Source organism: Dendrobates tinctorius, unplaced genomic scaffold (genome assembly GCF_039654945.1).
Source record: "Dendrobates tinctorius isolate UK_male_01 unplaced genomic scaffold, ASM3965494v1 ptg000085l, whole genome shotgun sequence".
Taxonomy (NCBI): domain Eukaryota; kingdom Metazoa; phylum Chordata; class Amphibia; order Anura; family Dendrobatidae; genus Dendrobates; species Dendrobates tinctorius.
Window position 1 is genome coordinate 6,297,691 of NW_027361753.1, and position 23,722 is coordinate 6,321,412.

General features: G+C 46.7%; 1 protein-coding gene across 3 annotated transcripts in view; it reads right to left on the reverse strand.

Annotated features, from left to right (window-relative positions):
* Positions 1-23,722, reverse strand: part of MALT1 (MALT1 paracaspase) — a 139,711-nt gene that overhangs the window by 87,572 nt on the left and 28,417 nt on the right. For 2 of the 3 annotated variants that reach the window (XM_073584802.1, XM_073584801.1), the window contains exon 1: positions 3,066-3,253. The exons of the other annotated variant lie outside the window; for it this stretch is intronic. In XM_073584802.1, coding sequence (XP_073440903.1) covers positions 3,066-3,223 — 158 coding nt within the window. In that variant the 5' untranslated portion in view covers positions 3,224-3,253. Of the gene's footprint in view, positions 1-3,065; positions 3,254-23,722 lie in introns of those variants that run through there. 3 annotated transcript variants of the gene reach the window in all.

Here is a 23,722-nt window from a genome sequence, read left to right on the forward strand (position 1 = left end):
TACGTGTGTGTATGTGAATACGTGTGTGTATGTGAGTACGTGTGTGTATGAGTACGTGTGTGTATGTGAGTACGTGTGTGTATGAGTACGTGTGTGTATGTGAGTACGTGTGTGTATGTGAGTACGTGTGTGTGTGTGTGTGTATGTGAATATGTGTGTGTATGTGAATACGTTTGTGTGTGTATGTGAGTACGTGTGTGTGTATGTGAGTACGTGTGTGTATGTGAATACGTGTGTGTATGTGAGTACGTGTGTGTATGAGTACGTGTGTGTATGTGAGTACGTGTGTGTATGAGTACGTGTGTGTATGTGAGTACGTGTGTGTATGTGAGTACGTGTGTGTGTGTGTGTATGTATGTGTGTGTATGTGAATACGTTTGTGTGTGTATGTGAGTACGTGTGTGTATGTGAATACGTGTGTGTATGTGAGTACGTGTGTGTATGAGTACGTGTGTATGTGTATGTGAATATGTGTGTGTGAGTACAGGAGGTGGTGGGGGGTTTCAGCGGCGGCAGGTCGAGTGGTGGTGGGGGGTCCTGGCAGCGGCCAGCTGGCAGGAAAGACCGCTTCTTGCGACCTGTGACGGAGGTGGGTGGGAGCACAGCGGCGGGTCTGGCGGGGGGGTCCTGGCGGCAGCCAGTCGGAAGGAAAGACCGCGGCTTGCGGCCTGTGCACAGGCAGCAAGCCGCGGCCTTTCCTGCCGACTGGCCGCTGCTGCCAGCCCACCCACCTCCATCCGGCTGTGATGGAGGTGGGTGGGCAGGCAGCAGCAGGGGGGTCCATTGGCGGCGGGTCTGGCGGCGGTGGGGGGGTCCCGGCAGTTTCCTGCTGGTGGTCCTGGTACCACCAGCAGGTGCCATATTGGAATACCCATCACTGGGGTATTTCAATATGGCGGTCGGCATACTTCCGGCGCGGCGCGGTGGATTGTGGGATTCGGGGACATCCAGACGGAAGTGGATGACAGACAATTTAAGGCAATTATATATATAGATAGAAAAGCCAAAAAAGGTTAAAAAAAATTTAAAACAATGGAATACCCACCAGATGGTGGGATCCCGCCCAATAGAACACCTGAATGCACCACAATACATGCACATGAAAGTAACAACAATCAAATATCAGGAAATAATGCAAAATAAAAACTCTGGCCAGTGTTATGGCATTCTGACACCGGGTGTAAGATAACAAAGTCCACTGACTGTATGTGAAGCTATAGCAGAAACCTTTGTACCCAAAACCAGGCAATAATGTGGCAATAGCACAGCTGTTCTAAATATGATGCTGTTCATGAACATGGCTGCCAAAAACTGAATGGAATGGCAGAGGAATAAATATCCAAAGGAATGGTGCAGAATACAAGAAGATGCACAATACTGATATGCAAGAGATTAGAATAATAAGTGGCAAGGTTTCATCACTTGTGTTTTCTATGCCACTTTTCTTTTCTGCTTGTCTTGCGGTGTTCATTTTTAACGGGTTTTGCACCAAATTCTGCAAAATGGCGCGCGTGTTCCATTAATTTTAGGCAAAATCAAAACTGCTCTTTACTTTTGCTTTTACCCTTGTTTCGCAGGTTATTAACACAAGAAGTCTGGTATTCCGATACAATAACCCAAAAAATTTGCGCAAAAATTTCAAAATGGCATAAATTCCCACCGGGAGGGAGAACTGATCTACATTTGTACAAAAAAAACTTTGCAAAGTTTTTAAAAGATATAATTGAAGAATCAGCCGAAAATATCTAAACCCCGATCCCAATACTAAACATACAAAAAAAAACAAGCAAACACATAGAAAGAAGTCTTTCAAAAAAGGCGCAGATTGAAAGTGTAAAGTACAAATGAAAAACAGGCAAAAAACAGCAAAAACTAGAAAAAAAAAAGGGGGCAAATGCAATTATGAATTTTCCTTTACAATGTCAGTCACAATGATGGAAGGTCAAAAAACCTAACAAATCCTATTAGAAGTCAGTGTGTCGGGCGATGTTGGTTTGTTTTATAGTGTGGATTGTTACTAATGCAGGAAAATGAACTTAATATATAACTTATTATTTTCTTTTCTTTCTTTATACATAAAATTATGCAAGAAAAAATGCCATTTTTTAATTTTATTTTTTAGATTTTTGTTATTACAACTTTTTTCTTAGCCCTTCTATTTGCATAAACATTCACTAATTTGATTGGCTGTATATTAACCTGCGAAACTCCTGTATTGCAGGCCACTGTGCCAGTGAGTGATATACTGACCGGCAACCTATCCAGGGGAACCTTGGTTAAGTTCCTGGCGGATGTGACAACCTTTTAACACCCGGTGATTACGTTGCCTTAACCCCCCACCCCTCAATCTATGTAGCCACTAATCCCGCGGTGAATATTGACCGCGTCATCTAAGTGATTAAACGGCCCGGATCACAGTTATATATTCCGACAACTCCCAATATAGTCGGAAGTTCCAGAACTTTCTCTAATGCAACGATTAAACTTAAATAACATAAAAATGAACAATCCCTTTGACGACTTTGGAATCTAGGAACCCTCTTTATATGGTCCCAGGCTTGGACTGGCCCACAGGAGAACAGGAGAATCCTCCGGTGGGCCGCCACCTTCTTATAAGAGCAGTACTTGGTACAATATACTTGTGTACAGACAGAGGCGGCATCTTATTCATTTAACAATCTACCCAGATCATTGTTATGTAAATTTGTGATTGAGGATAAAGTCACATTTGCATGTAGCTGAAAAGGGGGGCGCTGGATTTGGTTTCTGGTGGGCCCTTGGCAGCCCAGTCCGACGCTTAATGGTCTTATAATAATGGAAAGTGACAATAAAATCTATCAATCAGTAACGTTTCAAAGAATTAAACTGATTGTCATAGGTCGGAATTAGTCATTTCACACCACTGAAATTTCGGTCTTAGGTGCAAAGGCGGTAGTCTATCGTTGGCGCCACACGGGGAAAGGTCATTGGCTCCGGTTGGCAACATGCAAGTAAACGATATCGTTCCAACTGAAAAATCTGAGTCCTTCGTTCGACACCAACAGGGAAGATCTGTAAGGTTTTACCTTAGTCTGAAGCGTCTGTTCTTGGCGATGCTGGCGGCCAGTTTCCGCCATCCTTTCTCGCTGGTTTGGTCCAGGAGTTCACACACTTTCTGAAGGATTGGCTCCTGTAGAGAATTTATATTAAGGGAGTAAAACTGCTGATGAGAGTCCGACGACATCTCTATTCTGCAGCCAGCACTGCTCAGGCGGTGGTGTATTTCCTTGTATCTCCTTCCTGCTTACACGTCTTGTGCATGGCGTAAGGCCTCGCCTACGCCATCTCCTGGGGACTGACGAGTATACACTCTCTCTGTGCAAGACAAGTGAAAGCGAAACCGTGCGAGAGCCTTGCATGACATTTGCAACGTGTCGTGCTTCTTTCAAGCAATTTTATCCTTCCTTTTTTATGTTTATTTCATTTTTGTCAATGTTAAAGCTGTATTCAAATAGTCAAATGTTCTCCCCTATCTATTAGCTAGGGTTTTGGTTCGGGGGGGGGGGGGGGGGTGAAACTTCTGAGTGGACCCCTGACCTGGTAACCTTGATTACAACTCGGTGACGCACCCTAATAGTGGAGGAGAACCTCAGCAGATGACCGCGCTGTTACTGAAAATAATCGCTATGGTATATAAAGACCAATATTGATATTACTGCCATATGGTCAGTGGTAGATACCAGTCCTACAGAACATATAAGAGATCACAGCACAGCTACAGATAGTGACTTACCGCTGACGTTCTTTCTGAAGGAATCGTTCACTTTTTCACATCTTTTCCATCTGGCCCAGACCGACATGATGACTTCTCCAGCCAGGACTCGGCTACAGAGAATACAACAAAGACACGTTTCACTTCTCACATTTTCAGCACTGTCCACATCTATCCCCAACCTGCACAAACTCCTCATCCTGCTGATACCCCAATACTGAGCCGCTGCTGCCGTATGTGTCCCTATTAATGCACCTACTGTATGGTTCTCTGTGCCCTCTAAATTCTAAAGCAACCCTCTAGAAAATAGTAATGCCAGGTGCCACATTTTGTCCCCTAAAAAGTAATATTGCCCTGTGTGTGCCCCACAGTAACCTGAGTTCCCCTATAACAATAAGTGCCCACTTTACATTTAATAAAGTCCTGACTCCCCCCCCTTTACAGCTCCTCTATACACAGTATAATGCCCCCCTCGCTGTATATACTCACCCCTTAATATCCCCCAAACTATTTAATGGCTCCAATGGCTGTATGATGGCCCCGTCACTATAATGCTCACACTGTAAGATGCACCGCTAGAAAGCCTCCATATAGCATAATACACCAGATAGTCCTCAATATAGTATAATGCACTCCCCATAGGCACAGTCTATAGTATAATGCACTCCCCATAGGCACAGTCTATAGTATAATGCACTCCCCATAGGCACAGTCTATAGTATAATGCACTCCCCATAGGTCGACTCTATAATATAATGCAACCCCATAGGCAGCCTCTGCATTATAATGCACCCCCATAGGCAGCCTCTGTATTATAATGCACTTCCATAGGCAGCCTCTGTATTATAATGCAGCCCCCCTCTCATAGGCAGCCTCTGTATTATAATGCACTCCCCATAGGCAGCCTCTGTATTATAATGCACTCCCCATAGGCAGCCTCTTTATTATAAGGCAGCCCCCCTCTCATAGGCAGCCTCTGTATTATAATGCACTCCCATAGGCAGCCTCTGTATTATAATGCACTCCCCATAGGCAGCCTCTGTATTATAATGCACTCCCCATAGGCAGCCTCTGTATTATAATGCAGCCCCCCCTCTCATAGGCAGCCTCTGTATTATAAGGCAGCCCCCCTCTCATAGGCAGCCTCTGTATTATAATGCACTCCCATAGGCAGCCTCTGTATTATAATGCACTCCCCATAGGCAGCCTCTGTATTATAATGCACTCCCCATAGGCAGCCTCTGTATTATAATGCACTCCCCATAGGTAGCCTCTGTTTTATAATGCACTCCCCATAGGCAACCTCTGTATTATAATACAGCCCCATTAAAAAAATAATAAATACTCACCTCTCTTCCTCCTGGTTCCTGCACTGCTCCGAGCTCCTGCTCATCTCCAGACAGCAGGCGCCGAATACTGATGTCATTGCGACCCCCTGTCAGTGTCGGCGTCGGTGACATCAGACACTGAGAGAGGGATGATGGGAGAGGGAGCATAACGCTCCTTCTCTCATCAATGCAGTCAGCTGTATCAGCTAGATGCCGATACAGTTGACCCTGAGATGATGGGCGGGGACCCATTGCTGGCACCGGCCCTCCCACCGCCTGCTCAGGGGCCCCATAGAGGCCGGGTGGCAGAGCAGGGTGATCGATTCTCCCTGCACTGCTGCAGAATGTAACTGTATCGGCGCGATGTGCTCGCTGATACAGTTACCATAGCGTAGCTCATTGTGGGTCCCCTCAGAGCACGGGGCCCTGAGCGACTGCCCCCTCTGCCACCCCAGTAGCTATTGGATAGAGAATAGCTTACAGATCCCTTACTGGGACCCTCAGTGATCCCAAGAAAGTTGCCTTGTCTTGAATAGAGCATGGGTGCACATGCTTGTTCTTGCGCCCATCTATTTTCAACAGTCCCATAGTTAATTAATGGACTGGAGATGCGCATGCTTGACCTTATGCTCAACTATTTAAACCAGTCCCAAAGTTAATAAAGTGGAGGTGCGCGGGCTTGACCTTGCTTTAAGCTATTTCCAGCACTCACATTATTAATGAATAGAATGGAGAGGCGCATGCTTGACCACATGCTCATTTATTTCCAGCAGGTCTATAGTTAATGAATGGAGAGCATGCTCGACCTCATCCTCAGCTATTTCAAGGGCTGTCACATTGTAGAAGGATCATCTTTATTCTCATTTGCACGAGGAAAGACTAGAAGCAATGGGATGAAACTGAATGGGAGGAGACACAGATTAGATGTTAGAAAAAACTTTTTGACAGTTCGAGTGATCAATGAGTGGAACAGGCTGCCACGAGAGGTGGTGAGTTCTCCTTCAATGGAAGTCTTCAAACAGAGGCTGGACAGACATCTGTCTGGGATGATTTAGCGAATCCTGCTTTGAGCAGGGGGTTGGACCAGATGGCCCAGGAGGTCCCTTCCAACTCTACGATTCTATGATTCTATTTCTAACAGTCCCATAGTTAATAAAGTGGAGGTGCTTGGGCTCAATCTTGCGGTATTTCCAGCAGTTCCATTGTTAATGAAAGGAGTGGAGTTGTGCATGCTTCACCTCATGCTCATCTATTTCCAGGAGTCCCAGAGTTAATGAATGGACTGGAGGTGCGCATGCTCGACCTTATGCTCAGCTATTTCTGCCAGTCCCATATTAAATAAATAAAATGGAGGCGCGCATGCTTGACCTCATGTTAATCTATTTCTAGCAGTCCCATAATGAATAGAGTGGAGATGTGCATGCTCCACCTAGTACACGGCTATTTCTAGAAGTCTCATAGTTAATGTATGTCGGGAAGATGTGAATACTCGACCTCACAAACAGTAGTTAATAAATGGAATGGAGGTGTTTCATGCTCCTTGTGTTTAGCTATTACCAGCAGTCCCAAAGATAATGAATGGAGAGGAGCTGCGCATGCTCTACCTAGTACACAGCTGTTTCTAGAAGAAATCCTATAGTTAATGTGGTGTCTTTATACTGTATTACTCTGTATGGAGGAAAATGCAGGGCCCCATTATACCGTATGGAGTACTGTGTGGGGCCATTATACTGTATGGAGTATTATATGGGACCCATTATACTGTATGGAGCTCTATGTGGGCCCATTATACTGTATGGAGCAGTATGTGGGGTTATTATACTGTATGGAGCACTATGTGGGGCTTATTATATTGTATGGAGCTCTATGTGGGCCCATTATAGTGTATACAGACTAATGCCATATATCCAGGTTAATAGTGTTCTTTTTACAACAGGTTCCTTTTAATATACTTCTTTTTCCAAATCTATCCATCTGCAAAATTTACACATATTTAGTCCATCAATGGAGAGAGGGAAGGCCTCCTTCCTATATGAATACATAGGCACCAATTGATAATGGATATCTATCCCTAATCTACTTAGCAAGAACAACTGTCATATTACTATGTTATATAAGTTGATTATTGCACCCAAAAATGCCATAATAACACTACTACTTCCACTACTACTACAATTAATAATACAAATATTAATAGGTTACATTTATCTATATATATATATATATATATATATATATATATATATATATATAAATGAATGCATGTGTGTATGTGGGTCGCCCTCCGTCCCAGGGCTGTGGGGTATTCGGTACCGGGCCGGTGTCAGGGGGAGAATGTCATAGCAGCGGTGACCCGGTCCGTGGCCCTGGGCGCCCAATATCAATGACGGGTGATGTTTGTGATGTAGTTTATATGGATAGTTCATGACACCACCCGTGGTGTTTTGCAAGTAAGATGTTAAGCCAACGCTGCTTGCAGATCCACTGGGACTGATGGTGTGGTGCATCAAAGATGGTATAGCTCCCCACAGGTGGAGCTGTAGTCCCAGGGCAGTGTAGGTGCAATGGATGAGGAGAGGCGCAGAAGGGTATAGATGCAGGTACCCAGATGTAGTGGTGCTGAAGGTGCTAGCGACGAATCAATGGAGGACACCAGAGCTTGCAGTTTCAAAGCTTTACTGACAGTTCGTGGTACACACTGGTGCCCGCCTCCGTGCCGTGTCTTCCGGGGTAGAGACTCAATCAACCTCCTGGGCAAGTCAGGGCTCTCCTCTCCAACACTCCGCCAACATGTGCCTTTCCTGAACGACTCCTTTATTGCGCCTTTTAGTGTGAAGAGCTCCAGTTCCGTGGTTCTCTGAAGTTCCTCCTGTCAGATGTTCCTAACAACTCTACTTGTATGACAGACAGCTGTAGCCTGCTCGGGGATGCTCCTGGATCCCGGCTCTCTATCAGTTTACTGTTGTGTCCCAAGTCTTGGATGGGAGTAGTGCATTTACAGCCAACTACTCCACCGGTGTCTGCTGCAGAACCATAAGTGTCCATACAACCTCGGGGACCTTGGCCCCAGCCTTGCGCTGAGAACCTATAGGCAGGGTTCCTATCCAACCCACTCCTCCTCTCTGTTCTCCTTCTCCTTCATTCCGTATTTGTCTTTCTCTCTATGGAAGCTTAGGTTGCATTTCTACGTCTTTCTCCTTCTCTTCTCTTTCCCGTGCCAGCTGGCTCAGATCACTGAGGCAGCTGCAGCACTCCTTCTCTCCTTGGACCCGTCCTCAGGCTCTCCTGACTGACGGTCCTTCTGTCAGACAGCCCCCTAAGGGACCGACCCCTCTCAGGGACTGAACTCCAATTCTAAACTTTCCCACTCTTTTATATGGATCTCAACTCCACCCACCTCCCAGCACATTTCATGTTACGAAGCAAGGAATCACCAGAGGTGCTCTGCTACCCTCTAAGCATGAAGCCGCAATGTGATCAGTGCTGAACTATCCTGTGTGTGGGATGCAGGTGTTGGAGTGTGGAAAGGAGCCCCCAACTTACCAGGATGGTGGGGCACCACACCTTAGGAGAAGGTGCAGTGCCTCTGTGGCGACTGAGCCTCAGGGGCGCCACATATGTGTGTGTGTCAGCCACGCCCACTCCATATAGCCCCCAACCAATCACTAAGCATGTGTGTGTATCAGCCACGCCCACTCTACATAGCCCCAACCAGTCAGTAAGCATCTTTCATTTCACCAGAGCTGTTTAAAAGAAGCTGAGCTGTGATTGGTTAATATGAGCAACAGTTTTCCCTTTAGACAGTTGTGGTAACTGAGGCCTATTATTCTTATTGTTTCTATGGTGTTATTATCCATCTGTAAAGCTGGAAATAACACAATTTATTACCGTTCCGACACAGACCACCCTCTCACAAACTGCAGGGGGAGCCCAGAATCAGGAACTACTCTTTGTCTGGCATGAAGCATCTCATTAACTTAAAACTTCAAACACAGATTAAAAAAAGAAACACAAGACGGATTTCTCCAACCCAGGTATCATTGTAATGGGTGTAACAACGCCAACCTGACAATGTTGGCTCTGACAGGATGATGTGGGATATTAGGGGTAGCAGTGTGGCGCCCCCCGGAGTATGGTCGCCACAGTGGCATTACCTTCCTCCTAGGGAGTGTGATGTCATGCTTGGAAGCAATGAAGGGTCTCTCTGTCAGTTAATCACAACACACAACACATCTCCCACTCCAGGCCAGCAAAGGGAGCTCTGAACCCCAAAACTGGGGGAAGAGCTGCTCTCTGGGGGCCAGGAAGGGAAAATTAGGAGTTCGTGTGAGGAGGGCAACGTGTATGGACATGAGGAGAGGAGCTGGAAGATTGAGCAGAGTTCAGACTACTAGCTATAGCACATGATCTGGAGCCCGGTCTCCAAGGCTGTATGGATATTGATGTTCCTGCAGCAGAAACTGGAGGAATACGAAGCTGTAAATGCTCTGTTCCCACATAAGACTCGGAGGCACAACAGCAACGGGTGAGCCAGAAGAAGAAGAAGGCTACAGGGAGTTCTAAATGAGAACAAGCAAGTGGAACTTCAGTGTAACACAGTACTGCAAGTACCTAAAATAAGCGCTAGAAAGGAGACTACACAACCCATCTGCATAGAGAGATTCCTAAGTTGCTTCCAGTCCGGCCAGCCTCTGTTCCATCTGTAATCTGGAATTCTGGACTGCATTTACCAAGCAAAGTAAAGGTAAAAGAAACTGCACCCTATTGTGTCCTTGCCTCCTTCCTGCAAACTCTCCAGCACTGCTACATCTCTGTGCCAAACACTACACCCTCTTCCTCAACACCTATCCTCTTCATCTACTCTGCCCTGGGACTGCAGCCCTGCCTGTGAAGGGTTACAACATCATTGCTGCACCACACCATCTGTCCCAGAGGATCTGTTTGCAGCGTCGGCTTAACATCTTCATTGCCGAACACCACAGGTGGCGTCACGTATCATCCACTCATAAACTTTAATCATCAGCCACTCTCAACCCCTTTTACATGGGCGCCCAGGGCCACGGACCGGGTCACAGCTACTGTGACACTTCCCTCTTAGATACCGGCCCGGTACCGAGTACCCCACGGCCCTTTCGGGCGACCCAGTAGTCCGGTGGCTCTGACTGATGGGATGAGGTGGGATATTAGTGGTAGTAGTCCAGTGGCTCTGGCTGACAGGATGATGTGGGATATTAGGGGTAGTAGTCCGGTGGCTCTGGCTGACGGGATGATGTGGGATATTAGGGGTAGTAGTCCGGTGGCTCTGGCTGATGGGATGATGTTAGATATTAGGGGTAGTAGTCCGGTGGCTCTGATGGGATGATGTTAGATATTAGGGGTAGTAGTCCGGTGGCTCTGGCTGACGGGATGATGTGGGATATTAGGGGTAGTAGTCCGGTGGCTCTGGCTGACGGGATGATGTGGGATATTAGGGGTAGTAGTCCGGTGGCTCTGGCTGATGGGATGATGTTAGATATTCGGGGTAGTAGTCCGATGGCTCTGACGGGATGATGTGGGATATTAGGGGTAGTTGTCCGGTGGCTCTGGCTGACAGGATGATGTGGGATATTAGGGGTAGTAGTCCGGTGGCTCTGACGGGATGATGTGGGATATTAGTGGTAGTAGTCCGGTGGCTCTGGCTGATGGGATGATGTTAGATATTAGGGGTAGTAGTCTGGTGGCTCTGACGGGATGATGTGGGATATTAGGGGTAGTAGTCCGTTGGCTCTGGCTCATGTGATAATGTGGGATATTAGGGGTAGTAGTCTGGTGGCTCTGACGGGATGATGTAGGATATTAGGGCTAGTAGTCTAGTGGCTCTGGCTGACAGGATGATGTGGGATATTAGGGGTAGTAGTCCGGTGGCTCTGGCTCATGGGATAATGTGGGATATTAGGGGTAGTAGTCCAGTTGCTCTGGCTGACGGGATGATGTGGGATATTAGGGGTAGTTGTCCGGTGGCTCTGGCTGACAGGATGATGTGGGATATTAGGGGTAGTTGTCCGGTGGCTCTGGCTCATGTGATAATGTGGGATATTAGGGGTAGTAGTCTGGTGGCTCTGACGGGATGATGTAGGATATTAGGGCTAGTAGTCTAGTGGCTCTGGCTGACAGGATGATGTGGGATATTAGGGGTAGTAGTCCGGTGGCTCTGGCTCATGGGATAATGTGGGATATTAGGGGTAGTAGTCCAGTTGCTCTGGCTGACGGGATGATGTGGGATATTAGGGGTAGTTGTCCGGTGGCTCTGGCTGATGGGATGATGTGGGATATTAGGGGTAGTTGTCCGGTGGCTCTGGCTGACAGGATGATGTGGGATATTAGGGGTAGTAGTCCGATGGCTCTGACGGGATGATGTGGGATATTAGGGCTAGTAGTCCAGTTGCTCTGGCTGACAGGATGATGTGGGATATTAGGGGTAGTAGTCCGGTGGCTCTGACGGGATGATGTGGGATATTAGGGGTAGTAGTCCGATGGCTCTGACGGGATGATGTGGGATATTAGGGGTAGTAGTCCAGTTGCTCTGGCTGACGGGATGATGTGGGATATTAGGGGTAGTAGTCCGGTGGCTCTGGCTGACGGGATGATGTGGAATATTAGGGGTAGGAGTCCGGTGGCTGTGGCTGACGGGATGATGTGGGATATTAGGGGTAGTAGTCCGGTGGCTCTGGCTGACGGGATGATGTGGGATATTAGAGGTAGTAGTTCGGTGGCTCTGGCTGATGGGAGGATGTTGGATATTAGGGGTAGTAGTCCAGTGGCTCTGACAGGATGATGTGGGATATTAGGGGTAGTAGTGCAGTGACTCTGGCTGACGGGATGATGAGGGATATTAGGGGTAGTAGTCCGGTGGCTCTGGCTGATGGGAGGATGTTGGATATTAGGGGTAGTAGTCCAGTGGCTCTGGCTGATGGGAGGATGTTGGATATTAGAGGTAGTAGTTCGGTGGCTCTGGCTGATGGGATGATGTGGGATATTAGAGGTAGTAGTTCGGTGGCTCTGGCTGATGGGAGGATGTTGGATATTAGGGGTAGTAGTCCAGTGGCTCTGACAGGATGATGTGGGATATTAGGGGTAGTAGTTCAGTGGCTCTGGCTGACGGGATGATGTTATATATTAGGGGTAGTAGTCCGGTGGCTTTGACGGGATGATGTGGGATATTAGGGGTAGTAGTCCGGTGGCTCTGACTGATGGGATGAGGTGGGATATTAGTGGTAGTAGTCCGATGGCTCTGAAGGGATGATGTGGGATATTAGGGGTAGTAATCTAGTGGCTCTGATGGGATGATGTGGGATATTAGGGGTAGTAGTCCGGTGGCTCTGGTTGACGGGATGATGTGGGATATTAGTGGTAGTAGTCCGGTGGCTCTGGCGGACGGGATGATGTGGGATATTAGTGGTAGTAGTCCGGTGGCTCTGGCTGACGGGATAATGTGGGATATTAGGGGTAGTAGTCCGGTGGCTCTGACGGGATGATGTAGGATATTAGGGCTAGTAGTCCAGTGGCTCTGGCTGACGGGATGATGTGGGATATTAGGGGTAGTAGTCCGGTGGCTCTGGCTGACGGGATGATGTGGGATATTAGAGGTAGTAGTTCGGTGGCTCTGGCTGATGGGAGGATGTTGGATATTAGGGGTAGTAGTCCAGTGGCTCTGACAGGATGATGTGGGATATTAGGGGTAGTAGTCCGGTGGCTCTGACAGGATGATGTAGGATATTAGGGCTAGTAGTCCAGTGGCTCTGGCTGACAGGATGATGTGGGATATTAGGGGTAGTAGTCCGGTGGCTCTGGCTGACGGGATGATGTGGAATATTAGGGGTAGGAGTCCGGTGGCTGTGGCTGACGGGATGATGTGGGATATTAGGGGTAGTAGTCCGGTGGCTCTGGCTGACGGGATGATGTGGGATATTAGAGGTAGTAGTTCGGTGGCTCTGGCTGATGGAAGGATGTTGGATATTAGGGGTAGTAGTCCAGTGGCTCTGACAGGATGATGTGGGATATTAGGGGTAGTAGTGCAGTGACTCTGGCTGACGGGATGATGAGGGATATTAGGGGTAGTAGTTCAGTGGCTCTGGCTGACGGGATGATGTTATATATTAGGGGTAGTAGTCCGGTGGCTCTGACGGGATGATGTGGGATATTAGGGGTAGTAGTCCGGTGGCTCTGACTGATGGGATGAGGTGGGATATTAGTGGTAGTAGTCCGATGGCTCTGAAGGGATGATGTGGGATATTAGGGGTAGTAATCTAGTGGCTCTGATGGGATGATGTGGGATATTAGGGGTAGTAGTCCGGTGGCTCTGGTTGACGGGATGATGTGGGATATTAGTGGTAGTAGTCCGGTGGCTCTGGCGGACGGGATGATGTGGGATATTAGTGGTAGTAGTCCGGTGGCTCTGGCTGACGGGATAATGTGGGATATTAGGGGTAGTAGTCCGGTGGCTCTGACGGGATGATGTAGGATATTAGGGCTAGTAGTCCAGTGGCTCTGGCTGACAGGATGATGTGGGATATTAGGGGTCGTTGTCCGGTGGCTCTGATGGGATGATGTTGGATATTAGTGGTAGTAGTCCGGTGGCTCTGGCTGACGGGATGATGTGGGATATTAGGGGTAGTAGTCCAGTGGCTCTGACAGGATGATGTGGGATATTAGGGGTAGTAGTCCAGTGACTCTGACAGGATGATGTGGGATATTATTGGTAGTAGTGCGGTGACTCTGGATGAAGGGATGATGTGGGATATTAGGGGTAGTAGTCCAGTAGCTCTGGCTGAAGGGATGATGTGGGATATTAGGGGTAGTAGTCCGGTAGCTCTGGCTGAAGGGATGATGTAGGATATTAGGGGTAGTAGTCCGGTGGCTCTGGATGACGTGATGATGTGGGATATTATAGTGAGTGTGGCTATGTTGAGTGGGCGGGGCTATAGACTCAGCTTTATATATATAGATATAATCATTATAATTTGTTATAACTAACCATAGCTAGTTACTATGTTTAATATTTCTTAAAGTCCCACCCATCAGCTTACCACAAAAGTAATATATAAAAATATATTATATTAAAAATATATACAAATATAAATGTTTGTAAAATTCATATTAAAATCAAGGCCATTAATTTTCTTTGTCCATCTTCAATTTTATGACGCTTACTGCTCTTCATGGCTCATGAACAAATTGGCATAAAATGGGGTGTGATGTGCCCCCATTGCGGTCTCCTTTTAAATAGTATGTCAGCTCTGCTATATTTAATGAATGGCATAGCTACATATGTGGACAAGCTCATGTACCATTAAAAATAAAGGCAACATCGTGCTTAAGAGAGAATTTCATCATTGAAAGTAAACAGGGAAAGGACTCTGCTGCCACCTAGTGGTCATATATAGAATTTAAGAAAATGATAACTCAATTATTATTCGACATGTATTTTGTAACTTTGCCAACACATTACTTTTTCTGCACTAATCCTGACAGCTGTAGATGAAGCACACCTCCAGTAAATAGTAAGTGTATTTCCGCATTGACTCTTCGTCTCCAAGTGTCTTGGGTTTCCTGCAGTCGTCTTCTTGGCTGGAATGAGCATGATATTGGATTGCATCTCCAAGTACCATATCCAGCTTCAATATTTATTTCATAAGAAATCCCTATGACATTCAGTGTGACTTTTGTGTTTGCTCTTCTTGAGACCTTCAGGCCAGGAAAGATTGTGATGAGAATTAGACCTGGACTGTAGGGATGAGTGAACTTGAACTGTAAAGCTTGGGGTTCATACTGGAAACCTAGTGTCCAATGCCAAACTCTGAAAACGGACTTATTACTGGTAGTCCGGTTTACTGTTTGGGTTCAGTACCAAATAAAGTTTGTTGAAAGTCTGAAGCACAGTCAGTCAACAAGCTTCTAGGCTGTGAGCACATCAGGAGCCATCACAGCCATGTGAAGTATTGGCACGGCTGTGATTGATAGGCGCACCATGTGACACGGCCTGTATAAATGTCGGATCACCGGTGCCATCGCCATTCTGCTCTAATTAGGGTAGGGACATGACACAGCTGCTGTATGCTCCATACAGAATAATGATCCCCATGCATTGGTCCATACAGTATAATGAGCCCCATGTACTGCTCCATAAATAACAATAAGCCCCATATATTGCTCATTACAGTATAAAGAGCCCCATATAATGCTCCAAAGAGTATAATGAGCCACATATAATGCTCCGTACAATACAATGAGCCCCATATATTCCATACATAATGAGCCCCATATATTTCTCCATGCAGAATGAGCCTCATGTAATGCTCTATACAGTATATGATGGGCCCCATATATTGTTCCATACATAATGGGCCTCACATAATGCTGCATAAATAATGAGCCCAGTTTATTGTGCCATACATAATGGGTCCCATATAATGCTCTATACAGTATATAGTAGGTCCCATATAAGGTTCCATACAGAATAATGGGCCCTATGTAATGCTCCATACAGTATATAATAGGCCCCATATAATGCTCCAGTATATAATGGGCTCCATTTATCGCTTCATACAGTATATGATGGGCCCCATATAATGCTCCATACAGTATAAAATAGGCCCCATAGAATGCTCCATTATATGATAGGCCCCATATATCACTCCATACAGTATATCATGGGCCCCATATAATGCTCCATACATAATGGGCCCCATATAATGCTCCATACAGTATATAATAGGCCCCCTATAATGCTCCATACAGAATAATGAGCCCCATATAATGCTTCATACATAATGGGCCCCATATAATGCTCCAGTATATGATGGGCCCCATATATTGCTCCATACATAAAGGGCCCCATATGATGCTCAATACATAAAAAATTTAAACACTCACCTCTCCTCACTGGCTGCTACTCTGCTCCAGACTCCTCAGCATTGCCGTCTTCTGGCTCTCTGCACTGTAACTGTTCAGAGAAGAGAGTGCACTATAGTGTTATGTGGCATCAATTTCTCCAGAGTAGAAATAGTATAATTGGCCTCTGACACCCCTTCCACAAGAGGCAACCCACCAGATGGAGACACAAATTGGAGTCTCAACATTTAAAAAAATTATTGGCACACACCAGTAAAGTGGCATCAATGCCTCAGTTTTCCCAGAGTAGAAATAGTATAATTGGCCTCTGACACACCTTCCACTACAGGAAGCTCACTACATGGCGACCCAACTTGGAGTCTCCACATTTCAAAAAATTATTGGTACACACCAGTAAAGTGGCATCAATTTCCCCAGAGTAGAAATAGTATAACAGTGCTCTGAGACCCCTTTCACTACAGGCAGCCCACCAGATAACGACCCAACTTGGAGTCTCCACGTTCTAAAAAAATATTGTCACGCACCACTAAAGTGGTATCAATTTCCCCAGAGGAAAAATAGTATAATAGGCCCCTGACACCCCTTCGACTACAAACAACCCACCAGATGGAGACCCAACTTGGAGTCTCCACATTTAAAAAAAAAATATTTGCAACATCAGTAGCAGTAGCAATAGCAGGCACAGAAGTCAGAATCAAAGAATCATAGAATCGTAGAGTTGGAAGGGACCTCCTGGGCCATCTGGTCCAACCCCCTGCTCAAAGCAGGATTCGCTAAATCATCCCAGACAGATGTCTGTCCAGCCTCTGTTTGAAGACTTCCATTGAAGGAGAACTCACCACTTCTCGTGGCAGCCTGTTCCACTCATTGATCACTCTAACTGTCAAAAAGTTTTTTCTAATATCTAATCTGTCTCCTCCCATTCAGTTTCATCCCATTGCTTCTAGTCTTTCCTTGTGCAAATGAGAATAAAGATGATCCTTCTGCAATGTGACAGCCCTTGAGATATTTGTAGACAGTTATTAAGTCTCCTCTCAGTCTTCTCTTTTGCAAGTTAAACATTCCCAAATCCTGCAACCTTTCCTCATAAGACAGGGTTTGCAGACCGGTCACCATTCTGGTCGCTCTTTTCTGAACTTGCTCCAGTTTGTTGATGTCTTTTTTAAAATGTGGCACCCAAAACTGGACACAGTATTCCAGATGAGGTCTGACCAAAGAGGAGTAGAAGGCAATAATGACTTCACGTGATCTAGACTGTATGCTTCTGTTAATACATCCTAGAATTTCATTTGCCTATTTTGCTGCTGCATCACACTGTTGACTCATATTCAGTCTGTGATCTATTAGTATACCCAAGTCTTTTTCACGTGCTTTTGCTTAGCCCTATTCCTCCCGTTCTGTATATGCTTTTTTCATTTTTATTGCCCAGATGTATTACTTTGCATTTTTCCCTGTTAAAAACCATTCTGTTAGTTGCTGTCCACTGCTCCAGTTTATTTATATCTTTTTATATCCTCTCTCTCTTCTCTAGTATTAGCTATCCCTCCTAGCTTTGTGTCATCAGCAAATTTAATCAGTTGACCCTCAATTCCTTCATCTAAATCGTTGATAAAGATGTTGAACAATACAGGGCCCAGGACAGAGCCCTGTGGTACCCCACTTGAGACATTCTTCCAACTGGATGTGCAGCCATTTATGACCACTCTTTGGGTCCAATCACTAAGCCAGTTAAGAATCCACCTAACAGTTGCCTTGTCCATTCCATACTTAGTCATTTTTTCAATAAGGATTGTTTGAGATACTTTGTCAAATGCTTTGCTGAAGTCAAGATATACTGTATTTACAGCATTTCCCTGATCCACCCAATCAGTGATTCTGTCATAGAAGGAAATTAAGTTAGTCTGACATGACTTATTAGTTGCAAACCCATGCTGACTCTGTTTAATCACTTCATTCTTATCTAGGTACTTACATACATGTTGTTTAATAATTTGTTCAAAGATCTTTCCTGGTATAGAAGTCAGACTCACCGGCCTATAGTTGCCTGGGTCCACCTTCTTCCCCTTTTTGAAGATAGGAACAACATTTGCTCTTCTCCGATCTTCTGGGACTTCTCCTGTTCTCCAAGAATTTTCAAAGATTATGGAGAGGGGTTCAAAAATTTCTTCTGCTATCTCCTTCAGTACTCTGGGGTGTAATTCATCTGGACCTGGAGACTTGAATTCATTTAGGTTAGCTAAGTGTTTCCTCACTATCTTTCTGTTTATAGATATTCTGGATTCTTCTATTTCCTTAATATGACAGTGAAGAACAGGTGGCACAGACTGTAATAACGCGAAGTTAATCCATGACACTAAAAACGACACTATAATGTAGTCTCCCCAGTCTGTGGCTGGGGTGCAAAAGTCATTTGAGAGCCATGACTTGTTCATCTTGATGAAAGTTAGGCAGTCTACAAGGGACAGTTGGATGCGCTTATCCTTCAGGACACCTTTCTGAGAGAATGCTAGCTGCAGGGCATGAGAAAACCTCCAAGGTGTGACAGGCCACTCTTCCATTTTTGAAGACCAAAATGCAAGTGTCCATATTGCCCCTGATGGCATTGATATTGAGCTCGAAATACTCCTACACCATCCTCTCCAGTCATTCACAATGTGTCAGACTTGTATTCTGTTCTGCTGGTGCACAGGCTGGTCTACAAAATGTGTGAAACGACTCACAGAAATTGCTTCTGCCACTTACACTGCTGCTGCTAAGAATTACTATTGTACCATGGATCTAACAGAGTGACAACCCATTAGTCAGCACTAGAGTTGAGCGACTTTTGGTTTTTAGGGTCGAGTTTCGTTTCGTGAAACCCGACTTTTCCAAAAGTCGGGTCGAGCAAGATCGGCCGATTATAGGGAAAAGTCGGGGTCGTCCCGAAACACGAAACCCAATGTAAGTCAATGGGGAATAAAAGTCGGCAGTGAGAGGAGGACAGGAAACACACCTACAGTGCCCATTTGAATGCCAAAAGCATCAATTCTTCTTACTTAAGCTTGTCAACCTTAATTAACTTCATAATACAAGTTGCGCACTGAAAAATGGGGGTTATTTGGCTAAAGTTGTGGGGGGAGGGCTGGCTGCAGGTTTTCATGTGCCCTGGGCGAAAGAGCGCCCCTTTAACACATACCACAACTCATCATGCTCCGATACGGCAGAGAAATAGCGGTATAGTACAATGAAAAATACTTCACTTTTTACATCTCATGACGGGGCCCATCTATTTCTCCATACAGAATCATTGGCCCCATATAATGTTTGAAACAGTATATGATGAGCTCCACATAATGCTACAGTATATGTTGGTCCCCATGGATGAAGCTCCACTGTCTTATGGGCCCAAATAATACTCCAAACATAATGGGCCCCATTTCTAATGCTCTAGTGTATAATGGGCCCTGTAACTGCTGCTCCAGTGTCTGATGTCCACCTTTGGAATGTTCCAGTGTATGGTGGGCCCCATCTATCATTCTCCAGAGTATAGTGCTCCGCAAAAATTGCTGTCCCAACATTGAAAACAATCAAATAAGTCTCCTCGCTAGGGAATCCCTGTACTTGTCTGGACTCCTCGTCGTCCCCATCTTCCATCTCACTGCACAGTATTTCAACTTTGCAAGTGCTGTGATCCTGAGCAAGCAGGGGGGGCCCACTCGTTGGCGACGGCACTGGCACAGGGCCCCTGATAGTACGGTGGTGTGTCTGATGGCGGGTGGGCCGAACCTGCACTTTCATCTGCAGCTTCCTCTTTGTCACCGTGTAAGATGGAACTGTATATGGGAAGGGTAACCTGAGTTTCATCAGGGTCAGATTCAGGTCGTGTAGCGTGCGAGGGGAATGTAGTGGTCTGGGTCAATGTACCAGCAGATTCATCGAGCAGTGGCTGGGCATCAGTGCACTTGTGTCGCCCCCAGGAGTACGGTCGCCACAGTGGCATTACCTTCTTCCTAGGGAGTGTGATGTCATGCTTGGGAGCAACGAACGATCTCTCTAGCAGGTTAACTGATTGGGCGGCGTTATTCCCATGAGTCATGACCCTCCAAACAGCGTTCATGAAGGCAAAGTGTTTGTTTTACGTGGGCAGTATGGTTGCAAAGCTGAACCTTAAAGGAATGTCCAGAAGGGAACCACCAGGAGTGGAGCCTACGGTTAAATTCGACTCCACCTGGGAAACCTCAACCATGCCAGCTACAGAACAGATGCACACATTGCAAGCTTAATTCCGTTAACGAACGAGACTCCGTCATGCCCTGCGGTCCGAGTCCGGCTTACTAGAGGGATACGTGAGGCTCTGGCACATGAGATTGGCCAATAACTGGTGTGTCATGCCCTTACATGTCCGTGGCTGCATGTGCGCTACACTGAAAAGGCCAGCGTTTGTCGCTTACAGGTGCAGATAACCCGCTGAACAACGTTAGTGATGGGGATCACTGATTACAATTATTACCCGCGAACAATGATTTCCCAGTAAGTGCAGGTCAACCGCAGTTCCGGAATTAGGCCTAACCGTCATTCCTGAAAAAATGAAAAACTTACGTGTGCAAACCACAGGTGCTGTAGCTTGCTTAACAGCTCGCCAGCCGTTCTCACGCCCAGTATGGATTACACGTGATTGCACAAAGGTGAGAAAGGGTACCGTATCCCCAGATAACATGTATGGATAGCGTACACATTCAAAATATATGTCTATACATCAGGAGGCAGGCTCAGAGGGTGTTAGGCCCAGTATGGATTGCACGTGATTGCACAAAGGTTAGAAAGGGTACCGTTTCCCCGGATAACATGTATGGATAGCGTACACATTCAAAATATATGTCTATACATCAGGAGGCAGGCTCAGACGGTGTTAGGCCCAGTATGGATTGCACGTCATTGCACAAAGGTTAGAAAGGGTACCGTATCCCCGGATAACATGTATGGATAGCGTACACATTCAAAATATATGTCTATACATCAGGAGGCAGGCTCAGACGGTGTTAGGCCCAGTATGGATTGCACGTCATTGCACAAAGGTTAGAAAGGGTACCGTATCCCCGGATAACATGTATGGATAGCGTACACATTCAAAATATATGTCTATACATCAGGAGGCAGGCTCAGACGGTGTTAGGCCCAGTATGGATTGCACGTGATTGCACAAAGGTTAGAAAGGGTACCGTATCCCCAGATAACATGTATGGATAGCGTACACATTCAAAATATATGTCTATACATCAGGAGGCAGGCTCAGACGGTGTTAGGCCCAGTATGGATTGCACGTGATTGCACAAAGGTTAGAAAGGGTACCGTTTCCCCAGATAACATGTATGGATAGCGTACACATTCAAAATATATGTCTATACATCAGGAGGCAGGCTCAGACGGTGTTAGGCCCAGTATGGATTGCACGTGATTGCACAAAGGTTAGAAAGGGTACCGTATCCCCAGATAACATGTATGGATAGCGTACACATTCAAAATATATGTCTATACATCAGGAGGCAGGCTCAGACGGTGTTAGGCCCAGTATGGATTGCACGTGATTGCACAAAGGTTAGAAAGGGTACCGTATCCCCAGATAACATGTATGGATAGCGTACACATTCAAAATATATGTCTATACATCAGGCGGCAGGCTCAGACGGTGTCAGGCACAGTATGGATTTGACGGCCCAGACTACACAGCGGAGGAGCAGGGAGAGGTAAAGATTGCAAATGCTGGGGCCCTGCCCAAGCAAGGGGGGCCCACTCGTGGGCGTCGGTACTGGCACTGGGCCCCTCATAGTACGGCGGTGTGTCTGACGGCGGGTGTGCACCACCACCGTCAGAGACACTTGATTGCACTATGAAGGACCCTGTGCCAGTGCCCGCGGCCAAGAGTCGGCCTACCCACCTGTCCAGGGCAACGGCACTCGCACGGTGTCGTGCGCTAGGTGGTGACCCCGACCATGGGGGGGGGAGGCAGCACAGTTAGGGAGTTTTAGAAAGTGGCATATGTTGATGTTGGACATTCAGCTGATGCAAAAGGTGAAATAGGTCAAGTCCCAGGAAGAGGTGGACCAAAGCAAGCCATTTTTCTGTCACCCTATGTGTCATCAGGGGAAGGTGGGACAAAATCCTTGGAAACCCATGCGTGGTTCATTTTAATGAAGGTTAGATCATCCACATTTTGGGTTGACAGACGGGTCCTTTTTTCTGTCAGGATGGATCCAGCTGCACTGAAGACTCTTTCCGATAGCACACTTGCAGCTGGGCAAGCGAGCTCCTGTAAGGCATATTGTGCCAATTCAGGCCAGGTGTCCAGTTTAGCGGCCCAATAGTCAAAGGGGAATGACCTGTGTGGGAGAACATCGATATGGGAGGAAAAGTAGTTTGTAACCATAGTTGACAACTGCTGTCTCCTGTCACTTTCCATCGATGCAGTATTACCAGTTGTGTGAGCGGTACTTGAAAAATCAGTCCACAACATTGTCATGAAACCCCTGTCTCCAACGCCACTTCTGCTGTGTGCACCACGAACACCTCTGCCAAGCTGCCCCCGGCCCGTACGGCTCGTGTGAGAACCATCACCGCTGCTGTGTGCTGGGAATGCCTCAAGCAACCGATTTACCAGAGTTGCTTGTTTATTAGCCAATATTAGGTCAAGGTTCTCCTGTGGCATGATGTTTTGTAATTTGCCTTTATAGCGTGGATCCAGGATGCTGGCCAACCAGTAGTCGTCATCGTTCATCATTTTGGCAATGTGGGGGTCCCTTTTTAGGATCTGCAAGGCATAATCTGACATGTGGGCCAATGTTCCCGGTGTCAATGATGCACTGCGAGTGCTGGTTGGAGGAGCACTTTCTGGCAAATCCACATCCCTCCAGTCACGCACAAACCCTGTACCAGACCTTGCCACGCCAACATTTTCACCTGCCCCACGAGATGCATCCTCCTCCCCTAAGTAATCATCCCCATCATCCTCCTCCTCCTCCTCTTCTTCCTCCACCTCGTCCAGGAGAGGTCCCTGAGCAGACAATGGCTGAATCCCTCCTCCTCTTCCTCCTCATCAACATTGGCTGCAGAAGCCTGCTCCTTAAGGTGCGTCAAAGTTTGCATGAGCAGTCGCATAAGTGGGATGCTCATGCTTAGGATGGCGTCGTCTGCGCTTACCAGCCGTGTGCATTCCTCAAAACACTGAAGGACTTTACAGAGGTCTTTTAGCTTCGACCACTGCACACCGGTCAACTCCATGTCTGCTCTCAAAGTGCCTGGCCGTGTATCCTCCCACAAATGCATTATGGCCTGCCTCTGCTCGCACAGCCGCTCCACCATGTGCAGGGTGGAGTTCCACCTTGTTGCAATGTCGATAATGAGGCGGTGGTTGGGAAGGTGGAGCAATCGCTGCAGCTTCTGCATACGAACGGAGTGTACAGGCGACCGGCGGATGTGCGCGCACAGTCTTCGCACCTTCTGGAGCAGGGCTGTTAACTCCGGATAATTTTTGAGGAAGCACTGCACCACCAGGTTCAAGGTGTGAGCCAAGCAAGGTATGTGGCTGAGTTTTGAAAGGGCTATGGCTGCCACAAAATTACACCCGTTATCACTAACTACCTTGCCTGCCTCAAGATGTACACTGCCCAGCCATGACTCAGTTTGTCGCTGAAAGTACTCGGCCAGCACCTCGGCGGTGTGTCTGTCGCCCAAACACATCATCTGCAACACTGCCTGCTGACGCTTTCCACTAGCTGCT